A 24,391-nucleotide genomic window follows, 5' to 3' on the forward strand; every position below is an offset into this window, starting at 1 on the left:
TGTCATAAGTTCCAAGGTGTGAAATAAAAGGTTTATTCGTCTATGTTAGTAAAAGAAAATACACTGCTGTTAGTATTGTGAGATACAATGCAGAATACAGTACAAGAAGTTAAGATTTTTTTTAGTTTATGTCATGGTTGTTGCACTGTAAGAAGGGCATACCTAGAGGCATTGTTTTGTTAATTCACAGTGTTTTTAAAGAAAATCTTGAGAAGGGGGATGTAATGTATTGTGTGAGTATTCGTAGCATCAGAGTGCGTATGATGTCAGAATGTAGGGAAGTAAAAATGGAAGCCTGGTAAATAAATGTGGCTGTTCAATCTACAGCGGTGTCCGTGTCGCATCAATATAATACATGGCTGCAGAATTGGTGTAGGGAGGGAGGCATAACAGTTTTGGATCATTTGGCTCTCCTTCAGGGAAGATGGGAACTGTACAGAAGGAACGGTTTGCACCTGAACTGGAGGGAGAACTAATATCCTAGCAGGAAGGTTTTTCTTTAAATGCTGCACAGTGTGATTTAACTAGAGTTGCAGGGAGATGGGAACCACGGTGCCAGAAACATTAGTGGACAGCTTGTGGAGACAGATGTTGTTAAGACCTCAGACAAAGTCAGGAATCAAAAGGTTGAGCATAGTGTGACTAGTGTCCTGAGCTTCAATGTAAGAAGTATTATAGGAAAGGTGGATGCACTTATGGCATGGATCAGCATTCAGGATGATGATGTTGTAGACATTAGTGAGACTTGCTTGCGGTGGGGGACAGGACTGACAGCTTGATATTCTGAAGTTCTGTTGTTTTAGATGTGACAGAGCAGGAGGGACAAAAGGAGAATGGGTGGTGTTACCAGACAGGGAAAAATGTCACACAGTGCTCAGTCTGGACAGACAGGAGAACTCGACTAGTGAGGCATTATGGGTGGAATTGAGAAATACCAAAGGAATGACGACATTAATGGGCTATATTGTAGACCACCCAACAGTCCTTGGGGTTTAGAGGAACAAATTTATAAAGAGATCACAGACTGTTGCAAGAAACATAAGGCTGTTATTGCAGGTGATTTTGACTTTCCACATATTGACTAGAAATCCCATACTGTAAAAGGACTAGATGGGAGAGGGTTTATCAAATGTGTTTAGGAAAGTTTCCTTCATCAGTACGTAGGAGTCCCAATGATAGACTGTGCTATACTGGGGACCTGCTATTTGGGAATGAGACAGGGCAGGTGAGAGAAGTGTGAGTAGGGGAACTCTTTGCATCCAGTGACCACAAAGCCATTAGTTTCAAAGCAAATATGCAAAGAGATAGGTCTGGTCTGCATGTTGAGATTCCAAATTGGAAAAAAGCCAATTTTGTTGGTATCAGAAATGATCTGGCTGTTTTCTGACAAAGGTGTACTTGGAAAGTGGAAGGCCTTCAAAAATGAAGTGTGGAGAGTACAAAGCTTATAAGACTATAAGACATTGGAACAGAATTAGGTCATTTGGCCCATTGCGTCTGCTCCACCATTCAATCATGGCTGATCCATTTTCCCCTCCTCAGCTTCACTTCCCAGCCTTCTCCTAGTAACTTTCGATGCCATGTCCAATCAAAAACTGATCTGCCTTAAATACACCCACAGACCTGACCTCCGCAGCTGCCTGTGATAATAAATTCCACAAATTCACCACCCTTTGGCTAAAGAAATTTCTCCGCATCTTTGTTTTAAAAGGCCTCTGTCCTAACACTGTGGCCTTTTGCCCTAGACTCCCCCACAATGGGAACATCCTTTCCACATCTAATCTGTCTAGGCCTTTCAACATTCAAATGGTTTCAATGAGGACTCCCTTCATCCTTCTGAACCTCAGTGAGTACAGACCCAGAGCCATCAAACATTCTTCGAATGATATCCCTTTCATTCCTGGCATCATCCTTGTGAATCTCCTCTGAACCATCTCCAACGCCAGCACATCTTTTCTTCAATGAGGAACCCAAAACTGTTCACAATATTCAAGGTGAGGCCTCACCAGTGCCTTATCAAGACTCAGCATCACATACCTGCTCTTGTGTTCTAGTCTTCTTGAAAGGAATTCTAGCATTGCATTTGCCTTCCTGACCACTAACTCTACATGCAAGTTAACCTTGAGGGTGTTCTGCACAAAGACTCCCAAGTCCCTTTGTAACTCATATTTTTGGATTTTCTCCGCATTTAGGAAATTTTATTTCTACTACCAAAGTGCATTTTCCAACATTGTATTTCATTTGCCACTCTCTTGCCCATTCTCTTAATCTGTCTAAGCCCTTCTGTAGCCTACCAGGTTCCTCACTACTTGCATCACCACCAGTCTTCGTATTATCTGCAAACTTGGCAACAAAGCCATCTATCCCATCATCTAAATCATTGATATACAGCATAACTGAAGCAGTCCCTACACTGACCCCTGCGGAACCAGGTGCCTGTCAGAAAAAAGGTAAAGGTGACAGGTGTAGGGAACATTGGTTTACAGGAGATATTGAGGATCTGGTTAAGAGAAAAACTGAGGTGCAGAGATACTGTTGGGACAAATGAGGTGCTTATGGAGTACAAAAAATGCAAGATAACACTTCGGAAAACATCAGGAAGGCTAAAAGAAGGCATAAAGTTGCTCTAGCAGTCAAAGTGAAGTAAAATCCTAAGGGATTCTACAGGCATGTTAAGAGCGAAAGGATTGTAAGGGACAAAATTGGTCCTCAGGATGACCAGAATGGTAATCCATGTGTAGAGCCAAAACAGAATTGGTAGATCTTAGGTGCACTCTTTCCATCTGTTTTACTCAGGAGATGGATATAGAGTGTCTAGAACTGAGGCAAAGCAGCATCAACTTCATAGGACCTGTACAGATTACAGAGGAGGAGGTGCCTGCTACCCTGAAGCAAATCAGAGTGGATAAATCCCCAGGGCCTGACAAGATGTTCCCCCGGACCCTACAGGAGGCAAGTGCAGAAATTTCTGGGGCTCTAGCAAAGATATTTAAAGCATCCTTGGTGACAGGAGAGGTTCCAGAGGATTGGAGGAAAGCCAATGTTGTCCCATTGTTTAAAAAGTGCTCTAAACAAAAAAAAACCCAGGAAATTATAGGCCAGTAAGTCTGATATTTGTGGAAAGTTATTGGAAGGTATTCTGCAGGACCGGATATACAAGTATTTGGATAAACGTGGACTGAGTAAGGATAGTCTTCATGGCTTCATGCTTGGTACATATCTAATCAATCTTACAGAGTTTTTTGAGGAAGCTACCAGGAAAGTGGATGAAGGCAAGGCAGTGGATGTTGTCTACATGGACTTTAGTAAGGCAGTTGACAAGCCTCATGTGTAGCTCCTTGTCAAGGGGCCTTCTGAAAATTCAAATAATTAACCATAGAAACCATAGAAACTACAGCACAGAAACAGGCCTTTTGGCCCTTCTTGGCTGTGCCAAACCATTTTCTGCCTAGTCCCACTGACCTGCACACGGACCATATCCCTCCATACACCTCCCATCCATGTATCTGTTCAATTTATTCTTAAATGTTAAAAAAGAACCCGCATTTACCACCTCGTCTGGCAGCTCATTCCATACTCCCACCACTCTCTGTGTGAAGAAGCCCCCCGCTAATGTTCCCTTTAAACTTTTCCCCCCTCACCTTTAACCCATGTCCTCTGGTTTTTTTCTCCCTTTACCTCAGTGGAAAAAGCCTGCTTGCATTCACTCTATTAATACCCATCATAATTTTATATACCTCTATCAAATCTCCCCTCATTCTTCTACGCTCCAGGGAATAAAGTCCTAACCTATTCAACCTTTCTCTGTAACTGAGTTTCTCAAGTCCCGGCAACATCCTTGTAAACCTTCTCTGCACTCCTTCAACCTTATTTATATCCTTCCTGTAATTTGGTGACCAAAACTGAACATAATACTCCAGATTCGGCCTCACCAATGCCTTATACAACCTCATCATAACATTCCAGCTCCTATACTCAATACTTTGATTGATAAAGGCCAATGTACCAAAAGCTCTCTTTACGACCCTATCAACCTGTGACGCCACTTTTAGGGAATTTTGTATCTGTATTCCCAGATCCCTCTGTTCCACTGCACTCCTCAGTGCCTTACCATTAGCCCTGTATGTTCTACCTTGGTTTGTCCTTCCAACATGCAATACCTCACACTTGTCTGTATTAAACTCCATGTGCCATTTTTCAGCCCATTTTTCCAGCTGGTCCAAGTCCCTCTGCAGGCTCTGAAAACCTTCCTCACTGTCTACTACACCTCCAATCTTTGTACCATCAACATCCACCAATTCTCCTTTGTCTTTCCCACTTGATATTTCCTCAAAGAATTCCACAAAGTTGTCAGGCAAGATTTTCCCTTGAGGAAACTTTGCTGACTATAGCCTATTTTATTCTATCCCTCCAAGTAAGTACCTGAGACTTCATCCTTAACAATCGACTCCAACATCTTCCCAACCACTGAGGTCAGACTAACTGGCCTATAGTTTCCTTTTTTCTGCCTCATTCCCTTCTTGAAGAGTCGAGTGACATTTGCAATTTTCCATTTTTCCGGAACCATTCCAGCTAGTGATTCTTGAAAGATCATTACTAATGCCTCTATAATATTTGCACCCACCTAGGATGCACACCATCTGGTCCAGGTAACTTCTACCTTCAGACCTTTTAGTTTCCCAAGAACCTTCTCTCTAGTTATGGTAACTTCACAAGCTTCATCTCTACTGACACCTGGAATTTCTACCGTACTGTTAGTGTCTTTCCACAGTGAAAACTGACACAAAATACTTATTCAGTTCATCCGCCATTTAATTGTCACCCATTACTACTTCTCCAGCATAGTTTTTCAGCTGTTTGATATCCACACTCATTGTTCTTTTTTTTCACTTTATATATTTGAAGAAACTTTTGGTATCCTCTTTAATATTATTGGCTAACTTCTTTTATATTCATTCCATTATTACCTTCTTAATGACTTTATTAGTTGCCATCTGTTGGTTTTTAAAAGCTTCTTAATCCTCTAATTTCCCACAAATTTTTGCTCCTCTAATATTAGAAGTCCTCTCTTTGGCTTTTATGTTGGCTTTGATGTCTCTTGTTAGCCATGGTTGTGTCATCTTTCCTCTGTGTTTTGAGAGAGCTCGTAAGAGTTCACTCTCAGTTCTGTTTTCACATATAACGAGGGAAAGTTACAGTGACAATATTTAAAAGATATTTGTATATGTACAGTATATGTATAGGAGGATTTAGAGGGATATGGACCAAAGGGAGGGCAAATCAGACTAGCTTGATGGCACTGTGGTTAACATGGACAAGCTGTGGAAGTGGCCTGCAGTTTCTATGCTCTTTGACTGCTCTGACTCTGACAGACAGGACCAGTTGAACCTATCTGGGATACAGATATTTATTTCTGATATAATGTAGAGATTCCGCTAGATGGGTTTTTACACTCAAAAACTTCTGTAGTTGTACCATAGAGAGCATTCTGACAGGCTGCATCACTGTCTGGTATTGCGGGGGGTGGGGGGAGCTACTGCACGTGACCGAAAAAAGCTGCAGAAGGTTGTAAATCTAGTCAGCTCCATCTTGGGCACTAACCTACAAAGTACCCAGGACATCTTTAGGGAGCAGTGTCTCAGAAAGGCAGTGTCCCTTATTAAAGACCTCCAGCACCCAGGGCATGCCCTTTTCTCACTGTTACCATCAGGTAGGATATACAGAAGCCTGAAGGCACACACTCAGTGATTCAGGAACAGCTTCTTCCCCTCTGGAATCAGATTCCTAAATGGACTTTTTATAATATACAGTATTTCTGTTTTTGCACATTTTTTAATAATCTATTCAACATACATAATTGATTTACTTGTTTATATATTATTGTTTTATTTTATTTATTATTTTTTTTTCTCTCTCGGCTAGATTATGTATTACATTGAATTGCTGCTGCTAAGTTAACAAATTTCACATCACATGCCGGTGATAATAAACCTGATTCTGATTCACATATCGTGGTTTCAATTATCATGTGTTATCCCACTGAACGAATCCTAAATTTATTTACATGTCCTAGGTTGTTAATTCTACAAGAAAAATAAATACATTAAAGTGGAAAATGTATTTAATGTAAATTGAGTTTCATACTTAGAGTATTGGAGCAGATCAATTTTCTATGCTGTGGTGACATGGTTGCGTGCTCTTCCTTGAATAAAGTATACTCATAGCTTTTAAACAAATGACATACATTGGACTCCTCTACGTTCATGATTCAAGGCTATGTTTACGCTATATTTTTCATCAGATTAGCAGAGCATTGATTAATTCAAACTGCAATTAAATGTTGGCTAAACACAGGGTACATAGTTAACTCAGAATAATTTCAAAAAGTTTGTTTATCTTTATTTATTTTACTTAGAGATACAAACTTTATTTTTTTAGAAATACGCTGCAGAACAGGCCCTTCAGGCCCAATGAGCTGCACCGCCCAGCAATCCACTTGTTTACACTTTCCTAATCATCAGACAATTTACAGTGACCAGTTAACTTACCTCTTTGGACTGTGGTAGGAAATCGGAGCACCTAGAGAAAACCCACTCACTCATGGGAAGGTTGTTCAAACTGCTTGCAGTTGACGTTGGAATTGAACCTTGAACTCTGATGCCCCAAGCAACCAAGGCTCTCTGTTGATGCCTTTGGTAATTGGTATATTATTGTCAAATGTCTTGAGATACAAGTGAAAACCTTTGTGTTTGCTTGCCATCCAGACACATCATTCCATACACGAGTACATTGTGGTAATAGAATGTAGCATGTTTGAAACAAATGTTTTATTGGCTTATGTGAAGCTGCAACATTTGTTTATAATTATTTAGTTTTCTTTTGTTCTTGCCAATAATTTGTTATGCAAGGGGAGGCTGTTTGGGGGTTGACGATCTATTAGTTTTTTGTGCAGGGAGGGGTTGTTTTTTTGTGGGGGGGGGGTTGGAGTTCCTGTTCCATTTTGGGTGGTGGGAGGAGGGTTTTGGAGCTATTGATGATTGGGATACCATTCTCTTTTGTACACCGGCGTGGGTGGGTGTGTTTGATGTTTCGCTCTGAATGACTTTAATGTTTTTTTATATTTGTGGCTATCTGAAGAAATACAAATTTCAGAGTTGCTTTTTGATACATGCTTTGATAATAAATAAACCTTTCAATCTCTAAGAATGGACATAGAAAAAAATTATTATGAAGAATGAAAATAATTTATTGAAGAAACAAAAAGTTCTGGGAAAACACTAAATTCAAATTATAATGGGGATGAACCAGATAACTGATCAGAATCATTTTCCCAGGCCGGGGAACCAGAGGGCACAAGGACATACTGCTCCTGACATATGATATCACACTCTTAAAAGCCACTTGTCATTTGTTCCTCTCTTCAGCAAGATCACTCTCTCGCATAGAGCCCTCCATATATTGAGGTACAGGTGCTTCAGGACATGTACCACCAAGTTTAAGAACCCCTCAACCATGAGGCTCTTGAACAAAAAGGGGTAGCTACACTCATTTAAGGACTATGTTGCATTGTTATTTCATGCTCTTTATTTATATCTGCACAGTTTGGATACAGTTACCAGTTACTATTCTTTAGATTTACTATGTGTGCTGACAGAAAAAAAATCTCAGGGTTGTATGTGGTGTCATGTATGTAGTCTGATAATAAATTTTACTTTGAACTTTGATTCAGGAAACACATTTCACAAGTTCTATCCCAATATAGGCCCTTAAGACTCCTCATGGCCCAGTCAGTATCAGGGAAAATCACCCACAAGTACAGGTTTTAAAAAAAACAGCTATGGGCATTTCCTCTACACACCTGCTTCTCTGCTTCCTGTTGACTATTGGGGTTCTATAATTCAACCCCATATAACTGATCCAAGAGCCCAGTAGTTGCAGGCCACAGCCTTGAGTCTGTGCAGAGATGAGTAAACCTTGTGGAGCAGTGAGCTGACCATGGATACCCTAACCTTTTCAATCTAGCCCAATGCTTAAATTGGCCGAACAGCATGTCATTCCTTCCTCTCAGACCCAGGCCTTGCTGCTTCCATATGCTTTCAGGCCCAGGACTCACCACCTCGATTCAGCCCATGCCAGACCTTTCCAATTAGGCCCGGTGCATAAATCAGTCAAACATTGGCTTGTTTCTTGCTCTCAGGCCCAGGCCCACTGCCTTGACTCTGTCTCGTCTTGGTTTTGCCACTTCAAATCGCCCCCAATTCTGCTCTAGTAGACTAACATTGGCTTGCTCCCGGCTCTAGGGCCTGGACCTTGCTGCCTCAATTGATCCTGTATATGCCATGTCCTGCACCAACGAGACTTTGGTTCACACCACAAAAATACAAGGTCATACAGACTCGACTCCGAAAGGGAAGTTACTGGCTATTAACTGCAGTGGTTATTTTCAAGAAAAAGTATAAGGAATAAGATAGTTCATCATTGTTTTTGCTACCATTAAACTATTGCTATGCTTCACCAGTGCCATCTTAAACCTCCATCTCTAAGTACTGCTGTTACATCCTCCCTGATCAAAAATCTGCATCCCCTTCTCACTCACCTCTACATACATCATGCCAATCTACACTTTGAATTCACCTGGCTTACCTGTCAAATCTGCTTTCCTTTATTACTCGAGGTAACGTTCAAGAATCAGGAAGTTATGTCGCAGTTTTATAAGAGGAGGTTGAGATCTTCAAGTTCCTAGAAGTAAACATTACCAGTATCCTGTCCTGGTGCAACTGCATGGCAATTCAGGAGCCTAAATGAATTTAGACTGTCCCTTTTAACCCTTGACAATTTTTATTGATGCACCAGAGTAAGCATCCTATCCAGATGAACAACAGCTTGGGATGACAACTGCTCTGCCTGAGTCAACAAGAAACTGTGAACATCACATGAAGAGAATTGTGAAACATCTCAACACATCACAGAAACAGCACCCCCTCCATGGACTTTGTCTACACTTCCCCGTCTCCATAAAGCAGCCAAGATAATCCAGCTTCCCCCTGCACCCCCCCCCCCACAACCACTAAACATTCTCCCTTTTTCCCTTCCATCGAACAGAAGATGCAAAAGCTTAAAAATTCAAAGATAGTTTCTATATCGCTGATAGAAGTGTCAGGGCACTGAAGCCACTGGAGCAGGGATCTGATTGCAGACCAAGTACTGTGCACCCAGTGATATTAATCGAAAAAACAAAGTCAGCATCAAAGTTCAAGCAGAGATCAAAACATCCAGAGAAATCCAAAAACCAGAATCAGGAAACAGGCAGAGTCAATATTCAGACAGACAGAATACAGATGCAAATGCTGGAAAGGCTCAGGAAAATTCACTGGCACAATCTGGCAACAAACAGGTGAAAACACAGGACTGAACTACACTGAGCAAGAAAAAAGAGGCAGATGGTAGGTGGAAAAAAATGAGACACACTTGACAGCAATACAGGTAATAATGAGAAGCAGATGAGAGACGGAGTAGAGCAGGAGTTGGGACAGGAGCACATGGTAATACGAAACCACAGACTGGCGGCTAGGCGAAAACACAAAAAGACAAAGTTCAACTGGAGATACTGACAAGGCTGAGCGTGGTGTGGTTGTAGAAGGCTTTTGAATTGCTGGCTGCTGGCTGGGCTGGCTGGCTGTGGGGTGTTGTGGGGGGACATTCTGTGGGAATATTGACCAACAGCCTGTATAGGTCCGGAACGATATTCTTACACGGTCCCTTGCAAACTCTGATAGGATGGCAGGGAGGGAGACTGATGGTAACAGCAATAGCATAGAGTGTGAGTGGGAAGAGGGACTAAGAACAGGAAGGTGATGGGTCGGAAGAGAAAGAAAGGAGGTGGGTCTAGTGCAGGTGGATCAGAAAGTGAGGGAAGAGAAGTTGAGGAGAAGGGCCCGAGGGCAAAATTGCTAAATGTAGTAGTAAGATTTGAGGGGGAAGGGGGAGTAAAGAAAATCGATCCACTTAAGCTAACAAAAATCATTAGAGGACAAGTAGGGGAAGTGAGCCATGCGAGAATTTTAGGAGATGGAAATCTGTTGCTAGGATGTAAAACTGAAGAGCAGATGGAGAAGGCAATGAAGGTGACTAATACTGGGAAAGTCAAAGTGTCCAGGGTTGTAAGAGTTGCAGCACAAAGGGTCAATTGTTGCATGGGGGTAATATCCGGGGTTCCCCTCAGTGTTAATATGAAGGAGCTAATGGAGAACTTGAGGGTGAGGAATAGTTCTGTGAAGAGTGTGAAAAGAATGACAAGGGGAGCAGAGAAAAGGGAGACTGAAACCGTTCTGGTAGAATTTGAGGATAAGGTGCCTCTAAAGGAATTTTATTTTGGATTTCTAAGATACAATGTAAGAGAATATATACCAAAACCTATGAGATATTTCAATTACCAGGAGTTTGGGCATGTGGCCAAAGTGTGCAAAGGAAAGAGAAGATGTGCAAGGTGTGGTGGGGAACATGAATATGGAAAATGTGGAGAGGGAGTAAGACCAAAGTGCTGTAATTGTGGAGGTAACCATAGTGTAGCGTACTGGGGATGTGAAGTGTTGAAGAAGAGGTGGAGGTGCAGCAGATAAGGGTGAAGGAAAACATCTCATATGCTGAGGCAGTCAAGTTGGCAGGACAGAAGAAAATGAATGAGGGATGATGTAGCAAAGAGCAAGCAGCTGCTAAGGAAAGGCAAGATAAGAAGAATGCATGGATAGAGAAGAAGAAATTGTTGACCTTTATAGCAGGAGTGGTAAACGCAACTTATGAGATCAAATCTAAAACTGAAAGGATTCAGATTATTGTGAAAGCTGCAGAGCACCATTTGGGTATGATAGGATTAAAATGGGAAGAAGTAAACAATGAACTCAGGGTACAGTCAAGTCAAGAGACAGTATGTGTGGATTGATATTACTAATAATGCTACTTCTTCAATAGAATGCAAGAAGCCTGATTGGTAATGGACAAGATTTCACGCAGTTTATAGCTAGTAGGAGAGAAAAGCCAGACGTTGTGTGTATCCAAGAGACCCGGTTAAAACCTAATTTAGATTTTGTTTTATATGGGTATGAGGCAGTAAGGCAAGACAGGAGAGAGGGGGGAGGAGGAGCAAACACTGGAGAGCAGCATCAATAGGAAGGGCCAAACTCCAACCCAGTATGGATTCCAAAAATCTTACAGAGGCCCCTGCTCACTCACAGATGGCCTCCGGCATCTCCACCCCTGGGCAACTGCAGCAGGCCACCCACGGCATGGCCCTGGTCCTCACTATAACCAAAGCAAAGCAGCTTCCCCACTGTCTGTGTCTGCAATGAATCAGTGAACTGGAGCTGCAGTATGCAAGGTCCAACAGGGTCTTGCAATCACAAGAAAAATGTCCAAGACAATCACTCAGTCTGTTTGTTGGACAGTGCATTTTCCCGGCACAATGATACACAATAAATCCAGCTCCACCGCCATTGAGCAATTCGCTGATGGAGGGAACCTGCAGTATATGATGTTCTTAGTATCCAGCAGTGATGTGATCATAAAAAAGACATACAATACGAACAAATTCACCCTTGATTGGACCCGAGCAGCAACTGCATCCAAGCTCATCCCATCTTACCAGAGAAGCTGGGATTGCATTGAGTCTCATGAGGATTAGACATTTAGGAACAAGCTAATTAGTTATCCACCATGATACCATACATCTCTATTGTCACTTCTTGGGGTTTTATGAGCAGGTGAGGCATTCTCAAATAAAAGATGCATAGCTCAATATTACATGTTGAAGAATCTTGAATACTAAACATCAAACATGCCTCTACCTCCATGGATATTGCCTTATCCCAGTTAGTTATGTTCAGCACCAGATTACCCAACTCATCTGTCCATTTTTTGAGATCCTTAACATTCCCCATTCCCATCTTCTTGCAAAGATTAAGAGATTAGCTTTATTTGTCACATGTATATCAGAACGTACAGTGAAATGTGTTGTTTGTGTCAATGACCAACATAGTCTGCAATGTGCTGGGAGTGTCGCCATGCTTCTGGCACCAACATAGAATGCCCACAACTTACTCACCCCAACCCATAATCCTTGGAATGTGAGAGGAAACCAGAGCACCTGGAGAAAACCCATGCATCCATGAGGAGAATGTATAAACTCTTTACAGACAGCACAAGAATTGGACCTCAATCTTACAGCTGATGCTGTAAACTATTACACTAATCGCTATGCTGTTGTGTTGCCTGTTTCAATACAACATCAATAAATACAGTGCTGATCCTGTACTCTTTCCTCCATTGATTAACTTCAAGGGGCTACTATTCATCAATTAACTACCCCAATTGTAATTTGGTTTATTATGGTCGCATCTATTGGATACAATGACAAGTTTTGATTGCATTGCCATCTATACAAATCATTTCTTTGCATTAGTACATTAAGGTTACTGTATATAAGTGAAAAACAATAACAATGCAGAATAAAGTATTTACAGTTACAGACAGAATGTAGTGCAGGCAGTCTTTGGAGAGGGTGCAGAGGAGGTTCATAAGAATGATTCTGGGAATGAAAGGGTTATTATACAATGAACATTTGATGGCTCTGGGTCTGTACTCGCTGGAATTTAGGAGCATGAGGGGGGATCTCATTGAAACCTTTTGAATGCTGAAATGCCTGGACAGAGTAGATGTGGAAAGGATGTTTCCCATTGTGGGGGAGTCTAGGACAAGGTGGCACAGCCCCAGGGTAGAGGGGCATCCATTTAAAACAGAGATATGGAGAAATTTCTTTAGCTAGATGGTGGCAAGTTTGTTGAATATGTTACCACAGACAGCTGTTGAGGCCAGGCCATGACTGAATGGCAGAGCAGACTCAATGGGCCAAGTGGCCTAATTCTGCTCTAATGTCATGGTTTTATGGTCTTATTGTAATTAAGGTGAAAGGCCATAATTAGGTAGATTGTGAAGTCAAAGGAGTCCATTTTATTGTACTAAGGAACCATCAATAGTCTTATAAGAGCAGATTAGAAGCTGTTCCTGAGCATGGTGGCACGTTCTTCTCTACCCTTCACTCTTTTGAACTGAGAAGTGCAAAATAGCCTTTTTAAAATGTTTCTCAAAAATTAAATTATCCTGGAGCCAAAATTTGGTCAAGGCAGCAGATTTGCTCCACTTTACATCAACCTAAAACTTCCACTACGTCATTATTGAAAAACCATGCATTCTCCTTATTGTTCTCTTGAACAGCTTAGACCACCTTGTCATTCCATGAGGCAAGAATAGTTCAGTTAATAAAAAACAGGAAAGTAAATGTGAAGAGAATAATTGAAAGTGCTCACAGCAATGACATCTTTCAACTCCTCACATCCTGTCAACATTCATAATTTGTCCCAAAACTCATCCATTATTTAAATACTATTCAAAAAACATAGCTGTCTTAAATATGCCAATAAATGGGGTTGAAATTTAGTTAATTGGTCACATTTTATGTACCATTCAAAGTATAAAACTTTGATTTATACTTTGAAAAAACTAAATATTTACATGTGTTTCCTCCCAGCAGAAATCTGTTGAGATGTGTAGAACTAAATATGAATGAATGTAGCACTGATATGAATTATTTTGTATTATAGCAATCTAAAACATCATTTGAGCTGAAGATATTTTGTACATTGAGGTTAGGTAATTTTGCTAACAAAATTTATAGCACCAAAAATAAGAAACACATTTTCCATTCCATCCCACATCCTGATCATTACTGTATTGCTGTTACAGGAGTTTATTGTTCTGCAATAATCTTTCTGCAGGTGGAACAGCCTCAAGACAGAAGGGCTTCCTAGGATGCATTCGATCCTTACGGTTAAATGGGATCACCCTTGATCTTGAAGAAAGAGCTAAAGTTACCCCTGGAGTGAAGCCTGGCTGCCTGGGACATTGTAGCAGTTACGGTAACCTGTGTCATAATGGAGGAAGGTGCATAGAGAAATACAACGGCTATTTGTGCAACTGTAGTCACTCTGCCTACAATGGTCCATTCTGTAAGAAAGGTAGGAAAATAGATTCCCGATAGGTAAGCAACTATTTTAGTGGTTCAATCCTATTGTTTCTGATGCTGAAAGTTGCTGGTTCGGTCTCCAGGACCTGAGCATAATGATTTAGTTTTACAATTTAGTGGAGTACAGTGGATTCTGATTAATTAGGATATATCGGGACCAGTATATTTTGGCCAAATTAAACAGCTGCCTCAATTAGCGGAAATTTCATGGAAATAGTTAAAAAGGTATCATCGTTAACGTTATGTGCCATATGGTATGACATGGGCAATTATGGTCTTCCACTTGTCCATGATTATGATTCTTCTTGACAGATTTTTTCTGTGGTTTATCATTACCTTCTTCCACAAGACAGATGACCCCAGCCATTATCAATACACTTCAGGGATTTTGTGTCTGGTGTCAGTACTCATGTAACCAGAATGCATGTTATGCAGCAGCTGCTCATACAACCATCCACTACCTGATCCCATGGCTTCATGCAACTCTCATTTTGGAGCTAAGCGGGTGCTGCACCTTGCCCAAGGGTGACCTGCAGGTTAGCAGAGGGAAGGAATGCCTTACACCTCCTTTAATAGAGGCATATCTCCACCCCACCACCCATAAAAAAGTACAAAGAAGACAAGGCACTGTTAGCAGATTCCTCCAGGAGTGCATCACTGCAGGATCAGATCTGCGGATGGATCAGAGATCAGCCTGAGTCCGGAACAGGGAGGAGGAGGCATAGTGGAGCATGGAGGAAAACCTTCAAAGAAGTCTGATGTTCCCTTCTGCTGAAGCACAAGGAACAGAACAACTGCTCCATCTCTCACACAGAAGGTGCCTTCAGTGCACAGAGACAATGTGAGCTCATCAGTTTCACAGTCTCAGACCGTGGAGACATTCAGCCCCACCCTGAGTCCAACCCAGGCACATGTTTTCAACACAACTGAAAAAGGCATAAAAAAAGACAAACTTCTATTTAATTGAGTAACAAATTATGTACTTACATAAAATGCAGAACAAATTGTAACACAACCAATATGACTACAGAACTACAAAACTGTGTATTACTTCCTAATAGTTCTTGATGGAGGAATTCATTCAGTGCACATTGCTGTGTTCTGTAAGTGAACAAAATCAGCACAGACGCTTAGTGCAGATAGTGAACTGTCTTCATATGATGCTTCTGATGATTGCATCTTCCAAATCTTTATTTTAATTGTAACATTCAAAATTATTGCCAATACCTTCACATTCTTTGTAGCTCCTAACTTGCTGAAGTAGAGAAGTTGTTTCCTTTTAACCCCTGGCCTTTTCCTGGCATTACAAACCCAAATGCTTGAAACCGCAGTAAGCAAAGCAGTTCTAAATTGTCTTACTGCTTATTTCTTGCCTACCATCAGTGACAAAAAAAAACACTGCCTTTTTAACATGAACACACGCAATTGACACTATTTAAAAACTATCCATTCCAAGCAGAGTTCGGTGTCTAACGGCCACATGAGTACACGGGACTGACACTAGACAGAAATTATTCAACAGCGGTCTCTGTCTCAATTAAGCAGTGCAGTGTCCCAAATAAATGAAAGGAAATGGTACAGCATGGCCTGTTTCCGTGCTGTAATTGTTATATGCTTATATGGAATCCCAGCTATTTTCTTAACTGATTTTCGTTCTGTAAGATTTGGCCAAATAAGAGGTTGTCCCCATTAACCAATGGCCCAATTAACTCGAATCCTCTGTATATGGAAAGTATTGAGCTTACTTAAGTCACCTTTTCCAGGTGAAGTGTTAATCTGATCCCCTACCAGTTACATCAAGTAGATGTAAAAGATCCCAACTGTGCACTAAGGAATGATGAAAAGGAATTTATCTGACAAAGTGAGGCCACCATACAGTGAGTAAAGTCATAGAGTATACAGCATGGAAACAGGTCCTTCATCCAATTGGTTCATGCTAACCAAGATGATGTCTATGCCAGTCCCATTAGACCACAAGACCATAAGATATAGGAGTAGAATTAGGCCATTTGGCCCATTGAGTCTGATCCACCATTTCAACATGGCTGATCCATTTTCCCTCTCAGCCTCAATCTTCTGCCTTCTCCCCTTAGCCCTTCTTGCCCTGACTAATCATGAAACTATCAACCTCTGCCTTAAATATACCCATTAACTTGGCTTCCACAGCTGCCTGTGGCAACGAATTCTACAGATTGACCATTCTCTGGCTAAAACAATTCTTCCTCATCGCCATTCTAAAAGGGTGCATCTGAGTATCAATAATCTGTCAAACTCCACTTTAAATATAGTCAGTGATTTGGCCTCCACAGCTGCCTGTGACAATGAATTCCACAGATTCATTATCCTCTGGCTAAATAAATTCCTCTTCTTCTCTGTTCTAAATGGATATCCCTGTCATCTGATCTAAATGGATATCCCTGTCATCTGAAGCTATGCCCTCTGGTCTGAGACTTACACACTATAGGAGATATCCACTCCATCCATACATTTCAACATTCCATAAATTTCAATGAGATTCCACCTTTCCTTCTTCTAAACTCCAGTGAGTACAGGCTCAGAGCCATCAAAAACACTTCCTATGTTAACCCTTTCCTTCTCAAAATAATTTTCGTGAACCTCCTCTTGACCATCTCCAATACTGACACATCTTTTCATAGATAGGGGCCCCAAAGCTGCTCACAATACTTCAAGTGTGGTCTAACCAATTCCTTCTAAAGCCTCAGCATTACATCCTTGCTTTTATATTTTAATCCTCTCAAAATGAATGCAAATATTACATTTGCCTTCCTTACCACTGACTCAACCTGCAAGTTAACCTTTAGGCAGTTCTGCATAAGCACTCACAAGCCCCTTTGCATCTCTGATTTTTTTAGTTTTCTCCCTGTTCAGAAAACAATGTACTCCTTTATTCCTTCTACCAAAATGCATGACGATACACTTCCCCACAGTATAGTCCATCTGCCAATTCTTTGCCCATTCTCCTAATGTAGACTCCCTGCTTCCTCAACACTACTTACCCCTCCACATATCTTTCTATTATCCGTGACCTCGGCCACTAAGCCATCAATTCTTTCATCCAAATCAATGACACATAATAGATAAAGAAGCGGTCCCAGCACAGCGGAACATCACTAGTCACCAGCAGCCAACGAAAAATGGCCTCCTTTAATCTGACTCTTTGTCTCCTGCCAGTCAGTCAATCTTCTATCCATGCTAGTATCATTCCTGTAACACCGTGAGCTGTTATCTTGTCAAGCAGCCTCACGTGTAGCACCTTGTTAAGGGCCTTCTGAAAATCTATGGAAACAACATCCTTCTTTGTCTATCTTGCCCATTATTTTCTCAAATAATTCCAACAGATTTGTCAGGTAAGATTTTTCTTTAACGAAACGGTGCTGATATTGGCCTATTTTACCATGTGCTTCCTAGTGCCCTAAAACAATAATAATAGACCCCAATGTCTTCCCATTCACTGAAATCAGGCTAATTGACCTGTAATTCCCTTTCTTCTGCCTCCCTCCCCTCTTAAAGAGCAGCGTGAGATATGAAATTTCCCTGTCCTCTGAAACCATTCCAGAATCTAGTGATTCTTGAAAGATCATTATTAATGCCTCCCCAACCTCTTCAGCTACCTTTTTCAGAACCCTGGAGTGTAGTCCATCTGGTCCAGGTGACTTATCTACCTGAAGACCTTTCATCTTCCCAAGCACTCTCTCTTTAATAATAGCAACAACACTCACTTCTGTCCCCTTACACTCTTGAAGTTCTGGCATACTGCTAGCGTCTAGTGAAGACTGACACAAAATACTTACTAAGTTCATCTGCCATTTCTTTGTCCCTGATTACTACCTCCCTAGTGTCATTTCTCAGCGGTCCGATATCCATTTTTGGTATCCTCTTTTATATTATTGGCTATCTTCCCTTCGTATTTCACCTTGTCTCTCCTTATGGCTTTTTAGTTGCTTTCTGTTGGTTTTTAAAAGCTTCCATATTCACTAACTTCCCCCTATAATGTATGCCCTCTTTTTTGCTTTTGTGCAGTCTTGGATTTCTGTTGTTAGTCACTGGTGCCCATCCTCCCTTTACAGTACTTCTTTATCTTTGTGATACATCTATCCTGTGCTTTCTGAATTGCCCCCAGAAACTTCAGTGATTGTTGTTCTGCCATCAACCCTGCCAGTGTTCCCTTCCAATCAATATTGGCCAGCTCCTCTCTCATGCTTCAGTAATTCTCTTTACTCTACTATAATACTGATACAACTGACTTTATCTTCTCCCTCTCAAACTGTAGGATGAATGCTATCATTATGATCACTGCTTCCTAAGGCTTCCTTTACCTTAAGTTCCTGAATCAAATTTGGTTCATTACACAACACCCAATCTAGAATTGCCTTTTCCCTAGTGCAGGGGAGCCCTTGCATAAAGGTATTGGCCCATAGCATAAAAAAAGTTTGGGAACCCATGCCCTAGTGGGTTCAACCACAAACTGCTCTAAAAAGCCATATCATAGACCATCTACAAACTCCCTCTCTGGGGATCCAGTACCAATCTGATTTCCCCATCCACATGCAAATTGAAATCCCCATTATTATTGTAACATTCCTCTTTTTACATGACTTTCCTATCTCAAGTTATAATTTGTATTCCATATCCTGGCTTCTATTTGGAATCCTGTATATAACACCCATCTCTTTATTTCCTACTAAAAGTTATATCTCTCTTTTGAAGAGTCACAGATACAAAATGCTGACGGTTACTCTTCCCACAGGATTTGTCTTAGATCAATTCGAGAGCATGGAAATAGGCTGTTCAGACCATGCTGGCCACAGCATCATTCTTGCTCATACCAGTTGTCCGTATTAACTCCATAACCCTCCAAGCCCTTCCCTGGCAAGGAAGTAATATTAAGGCTTTATAAAGCACTGGTGAATACTCATTTGGGGTATTATGAACAGTTTTGGGGCTCTTATCTAAGAAAGGATGTATTGACATTGGAAAGGGTTCAAAGGAGGTTTACGAAAATGATTCCAGGATTGGAATGCTTGTCATACGAGGAGCATTTGATGGCTCTAGTCAGCCCCATCTTGGGTACTAGCCTACAAAGTACCCAGGACATCCTCAGCGAGCAGTGTCTCAGAAAGGCAGCGTCCATTATTAAGGACCTCCAGCACCCAGGGCATGCCCTTTTCTCACTGTTACCATCAGGCCTGAAGGCAAACACTCTGCAATTCAGGAACAGCTTCTTCCCCTCTGCCATCTGATTCCTAAATGGACTTTGAACCCTTCAACATGACATCACATTTTTTAATATACAGTATTTTTGTTTTTTGCACATTTTTTAATCTATTCAATATATGTACTCTGTAATTGATTTACTTATTTATTTTTTATTATTACTATTTTTTTTCTGCTAGATTATGTATTGCATTGAACTGTTGCTGCTAAGTTAACAAGTTTCACGTCACATGCCGGTGATGCAGATTCTGATTACCCAATGAAATTCAGAAGAATGAAGAGGGATCTCATTGAAACCTATTGAATGTTGAATGGCCTCAGTAAGTGGATGTGGATGGATGTTTCTGGTGGTGGTATAGTCTAAGATCAGAGGACACAACCTCAGAATAGAGGGACATACTTTTAGAATGGTGATAAGGAGGAATGTCTTTAGCCAGACAATGGTGAATCTGTGGAATTCATTGCTACAGGTGGCTGTGGAGGCCAAGTCATTGGGTATATTTAAGGAAGTGGTTGATAGATTCTTGATTAGTCAGGGCATGAAAGAATATGGGGAGTAGGCAGGAGATTGGGGCTGAGAGGGAAAATGGATTAGCCATGATGAAATGGCAGATTAGACTTGATGGACCAAATAACTTCATTCTGCTCCTATATCTTATGGTCTTATGGTCTGACATATACCTTTCCAAATGCCTCTTTAACGCTGCAATTTTACTTGCCTAGGCCACTTCCTCTCTCAGCTCATTTCAGGTACTCACTACCTTTTGTGTGAAGAAGTTACCTTTCAGGCCACTTCTAAATCTTTCCCCTTATTTCTTGTATCTGTGAACTCTAGTTTTGGACTCCAAATCTGTGCTTTGTATTCTGATGTAGAGGTGGCCACACCTGGAGCAGCAAATTCAATAGTCAAGATTGGAGGTGGTGCGTGTGAATATTTGCCTCACCTGGAAGAGGTGATAAGGGTTCTAGATGGGGGTAAGGGAGGATGTTTTAGGATAATGTTAACCTCTGTGACTGCAGGGGAAAGTACCAGATCTCAGGGAGGGTTGGGTGAGCTATACAGTGAGATATAGAAGGAGTGGTCTCTCTGGAAAACAGAAAAGGGTAGCCACTTTTCCTTAAGTTGTAGAAATTTTTGGCTGCCATGCCAGTGGCTGGCTTCAGGTCAAATGTTAACGTCGAGTTTATTGTCAGTTGCACAAGCATATGCATGAATAGGTGCGATGAAAAACTTACTCAAACAGTATCACAAACAGTAACATCAGACACACTGCACTCACAAGAAGTAACATAAATTATACAACATTTTAACAAGACATAACAAAATTAGAACAAAAAAATTGCAAAGTTCATTTTGTGTAAAGTGAGGAAAAAGGTCATGTACCGGTAAGCCATAATGATTAGGGATGTGCCATTAGATGGAAAAAAAAACAAATTCTTGAAGGGAAGCAGCTGTTATTTATCCAGGAGCAGCTTTATTGATTATTTCACCAAGTAGCAACTTTGAATGTTTTTTTTATATCATATTGTTTCAGTTTTGGTTGATAACTAAGTAGCATCTGCAGAAGTTCAAAGTAAATTTATTATCAAAGTGCATATATGTCACCATATACAACCCTGAGATTCATTTCTCTTGCAGGCAATCACAGTAAATACAAAACACAAAATAATCTGCGGATGCTGGGGTCAAAACAACACTCACAACACGCTGGAGGAACTCAGCAGGTCGGGCAGCATCCGTGGAAAAGATCAGTCGACGTTTTGGGCCGGAACCCTTCGTCAGGATCCGGCTCGAAACGTCGACTGATCTTTTCCACGGATGCTGCCCAACCTGCTGAGTTCCTCCAGCGTGTTGTGAGTGTCACAGTAAATACAAGAAACACAATAGAATCAATGAAAGACTGAACAACATCCAATGTGCAAAAAAGAACTGTGCAAATGCAAAAAGAAGAGAAAAAATAGTAATAATAAAAAAGCAACAAATATTAAAAACCTGAGATGAAGAGTCCTTAAAATGAGTCCACAGGTTGTGGGAACTGTTCAGTGATGGGGTGTGTGAAGTCATTCACTCTGATGCAAGAGCCTGATGGTTGAGGGTAATAACTGTTCCTGAACTTGGTGGTGTGAGTCCTGAAGCTATTGTACCTTCTTCCTAATAGGAACACTGAGAAGACAGTATGGCTTGGATGCTGGAGGCCCTTGGTGATAGATGCTGGTTTCCTGTGATACTTGTAAGAAAGTACAGGCACTGTCTTGCTTTCTTCATAATGGCACTTATATGCTGGACCCAGGACAGATCTTATGATAACGAATGAAATGATAACGCCAAGGAATTTAAAGTTGCTGACCCTCAAATCTCTGATCCCACTCCAACTGGCTCATGAACCTCCAATTTCCTCCTACTGAAATCAATAATCTTCTCGTTGGTCTTGCTGACTTTAAGTGAGAGATTGTTTTTGTGGCACCACTCAGCCAGATTTTCAATCTCTCTCTTCTATGCCAATTCGTCACCACCTTAGATTTGGCTAATGACAGTGGTGAAGTTGGCATTGGAGCTGTGCTTAGCCCCACAGTCACAAGCATAAAGGGATTAAGGCAGGGAGTTATGCACTCAACCTTGTGGTGAACCTGCGCTGAGGGAGATTATGTAGGGTATGTTGTTGCCAATCCGAAGACACTGAATGAAAGGAATTCAGGTGCTGATGTAGAGTTTTGACACTTAACATCAATGTTTCCTTCTGTCTCACAAGTTCTACTCGACCCACTGAGTTCCTTCAGCAGGAAGAGAACAAACAAAGGCAAGGAATTCTATGCTCGGTAGCTCGAAATATACAGATATATTAATTTTGAAAATGCGTTTTGTCAAGAAATTACAGTAGGCTCAAGTTTAGTTCCACTTCAGAGCATCTGTGCTGAAGTTGAGAATACAACAAATTGATCTATAGATTAGATCCAATCAAGTGTTGGGGAATTCCATTTGTGTAGTGTTTCAAATCATGTGAATGTTCTAATTGCAAGGGTGGTCAAGGGATTGTGAAGGAAGAAGGGATATCTTTGATATCTTTGAAAATAATGATAGGTGCATTATAATGATTAAAGAACTTGCATATGATTAGTGGAGTTTGTTAGTATTTGTAGAAGTTGGGGTGGAATATGATTTGGTGGTCTGACATTAAAAGGTTACTCCTATAACTTGTGTTTTAATGGTCTTATTACTGGAGGTGTAAGGCATTCCAGGATAGCTGGAGATCAAACAATAAATCTGCCCATCTCTGCTTTACCTTTTCCCCCAAATCCATTGATGGTGCTATAAAGCAAGATTTACCTGATGTATTTGGACATCTTGTCTCTGTTCAGCTGTCTGGCAATTCAAAGACTGAGAAATCTATTCAGTACGTGAGAGCAAAGGAATGGCAGGTGCAGTTTAACTCAGACAAAAACAAGATGATGCTCTTTGGGAAGTTAAACCAGGGTAGGAGTTAAACAATAAATAACAGTGCTCTCGGGAGTGCTGCAGAACAGAAGAGATCTAGGAGTGCAAGTACTTAGTTTCCTGAAAGGACAGTACAGGTGGACAGAGAGACAAAAAGTGTTTATGGTATGCTTGCCTTCATCGGTCAAGGCATTGAGTACAAGAGTTGGGACATCATTTAATCATTAGCAAGACCCCACATACAATATTGTAAACAGTTCTGGACACCCTACCATAAAAAAGATGTGATTAATCTATCCTGGGTGCAGAAAAGATTTACATATTTATTGTCAATATTGAGCAGCTTGAATTAAGAGAAGGAATTTAATAGGCTGGGACTGTTTTGCCTGCAGCGAAAGAAGCTAAGAGGTGACCTTACAGAGTTTTGTACATTCATGAGGGTCAGTCCTTCTTTCCAAGGTATGGGAGTCTAAAACTAGAGAGCATAGACTTAAGGTGAGAGGGAAAGCATTTGAAGGGGACCTGAGAGACAAATTTTCCACACAGAGAATGGTGTATATGTGGAGCAATCTGCCAGATGAAGTAGTAGAGGCAGGCACAATTACAACAATTGAAATATGTTTGAAAGATGAAGAAAGGTTTAAAGGGATTGGATAAAATGCAGGTAAATGGGACTAGATCATGAGTACACCTTAGTCGGCATGGATGAACTAGGCCAAAGGACGTGTTATCATAGAGACGCAGAACACTGCAGCTCAGAAACAGGGTCTTCAGCCCATCTAGTCTGTGCCAAACTGTTATACTTCTTACAGGTCCCATCGACTTGTACCCAGACCACAGCTCTCCCCTCTATGTACCAATCCAAATTTCTTTTAAATTTTAGGATCAAACTCACATCTACTACTTCTCCTGGCAGCTCATTCTACACTCTCATCACCCTTTGTGTGAAGAAGTTCCCTTCATGTTCCCCCCTTTTTTTTTATTCATGTTCCCTTTAAACCATGACCTCTAGATCTAGCTGATGATCCATGATGTATAATGATATGGCTCTAATGAGTATTAGATATTATAAGCTGTTTTTTTCTCTCTGGGGTATAGGAGGCTGAGGGCTAACCATTATGGGGTCATAGAGAGAGTAAATAGGCTCTTATTCTCAGGGTAAAACTAGAGGGAATACATCTAAGATGAGAGGGGTGACATTTAATGGAGAAACGAAGAGGAAATTGTTTCACAGAGAGAGTGGTGGTTATGTGGAACAAAGCAGCCAATGGGGTGTGAGGATAGGTACAATTACAACACTTAGAAAACATCTGGACAGGATCTATTGTATTACAAATTGTATAAAATCTATTGTATTATAAATTACAATAGGAAATATATAAAATTAATTTAAATAAATAGTGCAAAAGGAGAGCACTACTGGGATAGGTTTTATGGGTTGGTTCATTGTCCATTCAAAAGTATGATGATGGAGGACAAGAGCCTATTTCTAAAACACTGAGCGTGTTAAAATGAGTGAACTGGGCCAAAGGGTCTGTTTCTGTGATACAAGGCTCTATGACTCAATAATTTTAACCACAAGGTTGCCATGGGGGTGGGGGGGGCGGTGGCAGTGATGGGAATAAGCTCCCACTACCTACTTAGTGCTT

General features: G+C 41.0%; 1 protein-coding gene across 1 annotated transcript in view; it reads left to right on the top strand.

Moving 5' to 3' along the window:
• Positions 1-24,391, top strand: part of LOC140198395 (contactin-associated protein-like 5) — a 1,369,276-nt gene that overhangs the window by 960,481 nt on the left and 384,404 nt on the right. The window contains exon 19 of the mRNA XM_072259488.1: positions 13,827-14,066. Coding sequence (XP_072115589.1) covers positions 13,827-14,066 — 240 coding nt within the window. The remainder of the gene's footprint in view (positions 1-13,826; positions 14,067-24,391) is intronic.

Source organism: Mobula birostris, chromosome 5 (genome assembly GCF_030028105.1).
Source record: "Mobula birostris isolate sMobBir1 chromosome 5, sMobBir1.hap1, whole genome shotgun sequence".
NCBI lineage: Eukaryota > Metazoa > Chordata > Chondrichthyes > Myliobatiformes > Myliobatidae > Mobula > Mobula birostris.